This window comes from Coptis chinensis, chromosome 5 (assembly GCF_015680905.1).
Source record: "Coptis chinensis isolate HL-2020 chromosome 5, ASM1568090v1, whole genome shotgun sequence".
NCBI lineage: Eukaryota > Viridiplantae > Streptophyta > Magnoliopsida > Ranunculales > Ranunculaceae > Coptis > Coptis chinensis.
In genome coordinates, this window is record NC_141460.1 from 68,696,266 (window position 1) to 68,704,224 (window position 7,959).

At 37.4% G+C, this 7,959-nt stretch overlaps 1 protein-coding gene across 1 annotated transcript; it reads left to right on the plus strand.

Moving 5' to 3' along the window:
- Positions 1–733: 733 nt before the first annotated feature.
- On the plus strand, positions 734–6,798 carry BXL2 (beta-xylosidase 2). The gene is made up of 6 exons (XM_086560498.1): positions 734–1,459; positions 3,227–3,505; positions 4,153–4,322; positions 4,478–4,575; positions 4,797–5,141; positions 5,314–6,798. Exons 1-6 carry the CDS (start codon positions 1,064–1,066, stop codon positions 6,324–6,326), a joined length of 2,301 nt encoding a protein of 766 aa, XP_086416624.1. The 5' UTR covers positions 734–1,063; the 3' UTR covers positions 6,327–6,798.
- Positions 6,799–7,959: the final 1,161 nt, after the last annotated feature.

The window sequence follows — 7,959 nt, forward strand, 5'->3', positions numbered from 1 at the left end:
TTGGTAATTTCAGCAAGTTCTTGTTAGTCCGTGACCTCATTCGAGTGCGAATTTTTCTTTGTTTCTTGTTGTACGTCCCAAGTTTTCTTGGTACAACATGACTGCTACTTTTGTTGGTTGCTAGTGCTTGAAATTTGTACTCAATCTATAAATCCGAAGGACAAGATGGAATAGTTTAATTTGCGCATATTATTCTTTATGAAAACATTAAACGTCAAAAGTTTTCGTATGTGGAATATCAGCATAGCTAGAAAACAAAATTTGCCCAACAGGAAAATAAAAACCCTGAGTACTGTAAACAGGTCTGAAATGTCCCACAAGAAAGAACTCTCCCACAGTCCCACATGTCTGTTTTATTACTTGGGGAAGAACTGCAAATCTGAACCCCGTGAGTTCTCCCCTCTCTATAATCCCGTCAGCTTCTCTGCTTCACTTTTTCTGCCACAATATATGACATAACTACCGTGTCAAAAAAATGGTGTTTTTGTGTGTGTAAGACTGTACGTAAGTTGAGCGCGGTCCAGGGGCCAGTCAGCTAGTAATGGCATCACAAACTTAATACCTTCCAATTCTCGGCTTCTCCTACTTTTACCCATGCTTCTATCTTCTATCTTCTAACTTCACACTTTCCTTCTTTAGAGGGCTTCTTTAGATACTCCTTTTTACAAACGAGTGCGTGCTACACACTCACACTCTTCAGTTGTTAGCGACTTGCAAGTTGTAACTTGTAACACACTAACACTACACCAAGATACCAATCATCTCGCTATCTATAAACAGTTCAAAAGGAGGACATGGTGATCTAATCCTTAAAACCATCTTAATAATATTACATGTACCTACCACCCAACCAGTCAATCACATATATCCAATTCTCTATATAAACTTCCCCTCATTCCCTAAAACATTCTCAAACACGCACCCTCTCATTTCTCACAAAACGCTCCCACACCTCCATACGTAACAAAACACACCTATATATATATGTATATATATCCACCCCCTTACCTCGAGAAAAAGATATAAAAGAAAAAAGAAAAAAGAAACTAGCTTAGCTCTAATAATGGCCTTCTTACCTTCTATCTTCTTCTTATTTCTTCTATTTCTCCATGTTTTCGATGCAAATGCACTCGTGCCTTTTGCATGTGATCCAAGAGATGGTGCACACACCAATAACTTGCCTTTCTGTAGAGTATCATTGCCAATACAAGAAAGAGTTAAGGATTTAATCGGACGACTGACATTGCAAGAGAAGATCAGTCTGTTAGTTAATAATGCTGCACCTGTTCCTAGGCTTGGTATTAAAGGTTATGAATGGTGGTCGGAGGCTCTTCATGGGGTGTCCAATGTGGGCCCAGGTACTAGATTTGGCCGGAACTTTCTTGGTGCTACTAGCTTCCCTCAAGTCATCACCACTGCTGCTTCCTTCAATGCCTCTCTCTGGGAGGATATTGGGCGGGTAAGATTTTTCGATCATTTATGCAATTTTATTATTTTTAATATGTCTTTTTGTGGAAATCATGATGAACCAATTAACCGCAAACAATAACCAATTACAGAAGCAACGGATATTTTCATTATAATTGTATATATGTCAGTGTATCTCTCACACTCACTATCCAATGGATTTTGTTACATATTACTACCATGTGGTGGCTAAGTACTTGCTCATGAAAACAAACTATGATGTACTTTATCATGGCCAACTATTATTGTTGTTATTTATTATTATCATCGTTCTTCTTGTTGGGTTATTCAATTTCATTCTATACGAAAGTATTAATATATTTCCTCATCTGCTTATGTATGTACTTAGCTTTGTTGAATTTTGTTTTGATTGATATACCAAAATTGTTTTTCATTAGCGTTAGGACCACAATTCTTCGAGTATAGTCAGTTGTCACTAATATATTCTCCAAATTAAAATGCGTCCCTACTACATAACCACTCATCTTTAGGAAAGTGATTAAATTTCAAATATCCGTTAGTAGATGTAAATCTCTTGTTTATCAAATGGTAGGAAACTGGGAATTGAAGGTGCATATCTATAAAAATAATTCCAACAATCACATGTGATTTATGACAACTACATATTGGACAAATTATTGGTTGCAATTGATTACAAATGAACATAAAACAAAATTGATGGTAAGATATCTATTTTCCATCCCTAATTGCCTAATTATCACACTTTTTCTTTTTTCTTTTTAATTTAATTATAGATGAAAATATTTTCATACGATCATAGGCCATATAATTATGGGACCCATGGAATGACACCAATTAAGTAATTAACCACCTATTATTACGACCAAGTGGAGTATAGACAACTAATCACACGGCTCATATTCATTTCCCGGGTACCTCTAGTCCTCTAGATCGATACCTCGCTAATGTTTCCAATGATGGTATATACTTCGAGGGCTCAAAACTACACTAGCTACTTGCCTACTTATTATATAGTGGGAAAAGAGTATATTGAGGAGTTAAAAGTCTGTCTTGCTTTTTCTTCACTGCCAAGCTTTGGATCAAGTAATCAACAATAGTTAGACTGAGAGAAAGTACTTTGATCGAAAGAATACTAAATCTGCCCATGCCTGATAGTGGTACAGTGAAGATTGGTCGGCAAGTGATGGCCATAATCTATGGTGCAGCGCACATTAGCTAGGTTGCTTACTTCGTTTTGGGCTTAGGCGCATGTCGGTGAGGTTTCTGAATTTTTTGCTAAATATACGATGAAATGACAATGTCAAAATACAAGCCAATAATAAATTAAACCAAATCATGATCACACAATTAATGGCTCAATAATCAATTTTCATGATTCCTCAAGGCTGTTTTCTCTTTTAATTTTGTTAGAGATTGCATTAAGATAGGTAACTAACAGTTGCCTATAACTCTCAATGTTTTACAATCAGTCTCGCAGTGAAGTGATTGAACTATAAATGCTTTGAAGCATGAATTTGGCTCTCTTGAAGCCAACTGCGCGCTTTATTCGGTTTTGTTGTTCAAGCTAGGAGATGGGCCTGTTTGTGTGTAAATTTTCTTTTGGGCCTCAACCCAATGTACTTTACAGTTTGGAGATATCCTTTCTCCTCGCTCACCACGCAAGCCCATGGGCTATGTGGATTTTGTACAAGCCTACAAAGTGCAAACGGCCCAAAACATTCATTACACTACCTGGGAATACTGTAGAGTGTAGATTGATTTATTTCTATGGGTGCAGGTGGTATCAGATGAGGCAAGAGCAATGTACAATTTTGGAGATGCTGGCTTGACATTTTGGAGTCCGAATGTGAACATACTAAGAGACCCGAGGTGGGGCCGTGGACAAGAAACTCCTGGCGAAGATCCAGTTGTAGCTGGTAAGTATGCGGCTAGTTACGTTAGAGGACTACAAGGTTATGATGGGAACCGGTTAAAGGTAGCAGCATGTTGTAAGCATTATACAGCCTACGACCTTGATAACTGGAATGGGGTCGATCGCTTCCACTTCAATGCTAAGGTAGGAATAGGAAGGTTACTTTTCCTAAGATCAAATATTTTAATTTAATGAGTCAAAAATTATGCTTTGGAGCAATGTTCTAAAAAACGTTATGCAATAGTCGGGCAGTGGGAGAGTGGTAGACGACTAGACGGTTTTTTTTCTAATATATTTGATAATATATATAGTAATACACTTATATTACAAGAAAGAAATGAAAAAAATCATTTACTATAACTCAAAAAATAAATACAAACAAATATATTTATTATAAAAATGCGTAATAGTTGAAGAATATTGACTTCATATAAAAACATACTCTTTCTTATAGTGCATGACATATAATTTATAATGGACTTTAGTCTTTTAAACTCATTCAAACTTTAAACTTATGTGGATCTTTAATCTTCGACATTTAATCATTCAAAAAAAAAAAAAATTGACTGGACCACCTAGAGGCCGATTAGTCTACCTAAACCCACCTAATTGGTCCACCGATTTTTAGAACACTATTTTGGAGAGAGCAAAAGCAAACTAACAAAACTTTTCGGCCTTCTTGGACTGGCTGGAGGCCCGAGTAAAAAAGTAGTGTATTGCAATTTACAAGCTATAGAATGAACAAAAAAGCTGGATCCGATTATTTAAGGCCATTTGGAACATTTGTGTAGGTTAGCAAGCAAGATTTGGCGGATACATTTGATGTTCCTTTCAGGGCATGTGTCCTAGAAGGGAAGGTTGCAAGTGTTATGTGTTCTTACAATCAAGTCAATGGAATTCCTACTTGTGCTGATCCTAATCTTTTACGTAATACCATCAGAGGCCAATGGAAGCTTAATGGGTGAGTACTATTTTTCACCAAAAAATGAAATAAAAATACCAACATGATTGATCACAACCATTTGTATTTATTTATTTATTTTTGTTTCTAACCAGCAACGTTAAATTTAAAAAGAAAAATATAAATTTAACATGTTTGTATTGCTTGACTCACAGGTACATAGTTTCTGATTGTGATTCTGTTGGTGTTTTATATGACAACCAACACTACACCCGTACACCAGAAGAAGCAGCAGCAGTTTCCATTAAGGCAGGTTAGTAACTGCATTCACAGTGACAAACTTTGGATACGCCATGATATGTGGATAAATAATTGGCTTGACATTATACATTTTACTCTGCCTTTATGATTATATCTAGGTCAATAATATTCTGTTTATGTGGTAATTTTGTTGTTACAAGTTACAAGTGCATAGTTTTATTATTAAAAATGGTTATAGCTGTGTTTTTAAACTAAATAAACCGTCAATTCCAGGTTTGGATTTGGACTGTGGTCCATTCCTTGCAGTACATACGGAGGCAGCCATAAGAAAAGGGTTATTGAACGAAGTGGATGTAAATAATGCATTGGTTAATACAATTACGGTTCAGATGAGACTGGGTATGTTTGATGGTGATGGGCAGCCCTATGGAAACCTAGGCATAAGGGATGTGTGCACGGCGGCTAACAACCAACTCGCTCTTGAAGCTGCACGCCAAGGGATAGTCTTGATGAAGAATGGTGGCCCGTCACTGCCACTCTCAATTATACGTCATCGTACAGTAGCGGTCATTGGACCCAACTCCGATGTCACAGTCACCATGATTGGGAATTATGCAGGTAATATCTCTCACACAAACAGTTGCACAAATAGTAACCAAAGCCCGGCCCTTTAGATAGCCTATTTATTTTCTGCTTGATTTCCTAGTTTTTCACCGCCCAGTTGAGTGACCAGGGCAGTGGATCCACTAGCGACTGGTTTAACTAATGTTTTTTGTTTGGGTGGGCATAGGTGTTGCATGTGGATACACAACACCTCTACAAGGAATAGCAAGATATGTTCAAACCATTCACCAAGCAGGGTGCATCGATGTCGCGTGCTTGGATAATCGTCTATTTGGTGCAGCAGAGAATGCTGCACGCCAAGCCGATGCAACCGTTCTAGTCATGGGACTGGACCAATCTATCGAGGCAGAATTCAAAGATAGGGTAGGGATTCTTCTCCCAGGCCACCAACAAGAGCTTGTTTCTAGGGTAGCCATGGCTTCAAGAGGTCCTACAATACTGGTGCTAATGAGTGGGGGCCCAATTGATGTGTCATTTGCTAAGAATGATCCACGCATTGCTGGAATCATATGGGCTGGTTACCCAGGCCAATCTGGTGGTACAGCTATTGCTGATGTCCTATTTGGAACAACTAATCCAGGAGGCAAACTTCCAATGACATGGTACCCACAAGACTACTTGGCTAAAGTGCCCATGACAATTATGGGCATGAGAGCAGATCCAGCAAGAGGGTACCCAGGCAGAACTTACAGATTTTACAAAGGTCCAGTTGTCTACCCATTTGGACATGGAATGAGTTACGGCAATTTTGTCCATACCATTGCTCAAGCACCAAAAATTATGGCAGTACCACTTCATGGTCTACGTACTGGAAACTCCACTTTCTCGAGTGCGGCAGTGAGAGTCACACGCGCTAAGTGCAACAGACTCTCTGTCGGAGTACATGTCAACGTAAAGAACGTTGGTTCTAAGGATGGATCCCAGACACTATTAATTTTTTCGAAACCTCCGGCCGGACAGTGGTCACCTCATAAACAGCTAGTAGCATTTGAGAAAGTTCATGTACCAGCAAGGTCCCAGCAAACGGTTAAGATTGGGATACATGTGTGCAAGCACCTTAGTGTTGTGGACAAGAATGGCATTAGGAGAATTCCAATGGGTGAACATAGACTCCATATTGGGGATCTCAGGCATTCAGTCTCTCTTCATGCATCAGCTCTTGGGGAGATCAAAGTATAATTAATTGCTTATAGGATGACCAGAATGCCCATCTTCCTTTTCGTTTATGTCATGTCTGTCCTAGCACAGTCCCTGATATTAGCCTTTGCCCTTTGGGGCCCTCGAAGAGGACCACAAGTTCAAGAGTGCAAAGGCAAGGGTCTGGCTACAAGAAAAGGCTAGGGAACGGGCCTATATATTTTTTTCTTAATCCATAGTGGTTAAGTTGATTGTGTATAGTGTGATACATTAATTGTGTATAGTTGGAATAAGAATAACAGATTATCAACCATCGGACAAGAATAATTAAGTTGGTTGGCGCCATGGTTTATGGTTATGGTAATTGAAAATATTTAAATTAAAATCTGTCGTATTTGTAAGTTATGATCCTATTTGTAAGTTACGTTCCTAAATGTTTAGGAGTAGCATTATTGCAATTGTTAATGTTTGGTAGGGATTAAATCCCTATAAATAAAGGTTTACATTGTCTGTTTGACTGTTTCTTCATAATTGAAATTGTTTTCCTACTTTTCGATGTATAATTCCACTCATATTGACCTTGTATTTATTGGGCTGTGCGGCTGTGCCTGTGTGGCTGTGTGCATTGAGGGTCCAATCATGTAGTTTTTATAAAAAAAAGTACTGCTTAAAAAAAAAAAAAAAAAAAAAACATGTAGTTAGAAATGAAGGTAGAAATAAGTTGGAATAATATATGAAGATTAGCTCGACACATAATCAAGCATTCACTTTTTATGTGAAAGCAATTTAGGTCCATGAGTTCATCATACAACCATAGTTCGGAATTTCGAAATTTTCGGAATTCCAACAAATCCAAAATTCGAAATTCATTAAAGTTCGACCCCTATCACATTTGGAATTTCAGATAATTTCAAAATTTCAGATATTTCAACTCTTTATTCGAAATTCCGTTTTTTTAAAACCGAAATTCCGGGTGGAATTCCGAAGTTTCGCTCGGAATCACGAACTATGCATACAACAGAAGAAAACGACCCGCTGTTGAGGGTTCTCAATACCTTCTCCATATGACAAATATATTTAAACCAAAGCCTACTAAATCACATGTAACAGGAAACGATTGGAGTTAACTTATATTGAAAAAAACGCAAAAAGGTGATTCTGTTGCTGAAAATAGATTGCTTTCACACTGTACTGAAAATTAGCTTGTGAAGTGAAATATAATAGTTTAGAGCATTTTAGGAGTGATACTTTTCTAGCATCAAACACTAAATTTTTAACAATTGAGTGTTGTTTCATCTTTAGGAGAGTCACATGTTGATGAAAACATTAAAAAAATACCAAACCAAACACCAAATCGGCCAAAATTTGGTTCCAGTTTTAGTGTTGTATCAAATCTCTCACGCAGTTTTGGAAAAACCGTGCGATTTTTCTAACACCGTATGGGCTTGGACTGCTAAGTGGGCTTATATGACACGGTTTTGCCAACACCGCGTACGTTTTTTCTAAAAATTAGGAACTATGCAAATGAAGAAATTAAGAATTGTGAAATTGAAGAAATTAGGAATTGTACAATTGTATCTAAAAATGATAAAAAATGATTATGATTATGTATCCAAAATAATAAAAATGATCCAAAACCTATGATTATGATTATGTATATAAAACGATAAAAATG

What these genes read in the sequence shown, in the direction of transcription:
- BXL2 (XM_086560498.1), top strand. Translation starts at nt 1,064, where the DNA reads ATGGCCTTCTTACCTTCTATCTTCTTCTTATTTCTTCTATTTCTCCAT. An exon ending in AGCAGTTTCCATTAAGGCAG is followed by an intron (nt 4,576 to 4,796) that starts GTTAGTAACTGC and finishes CGTCAATTCCAG; the next exon opens with GTTTGGATTTGGACTGTGGT. An exon ending in CATGATTGGGAATTATGCAG is followed by an intron (nt 5,142 to 5,313) that starts GTAATATCTCTC and finishes GGGTGGGCATAG; the next exon opens with GTGTTGCATGTGGATACACA.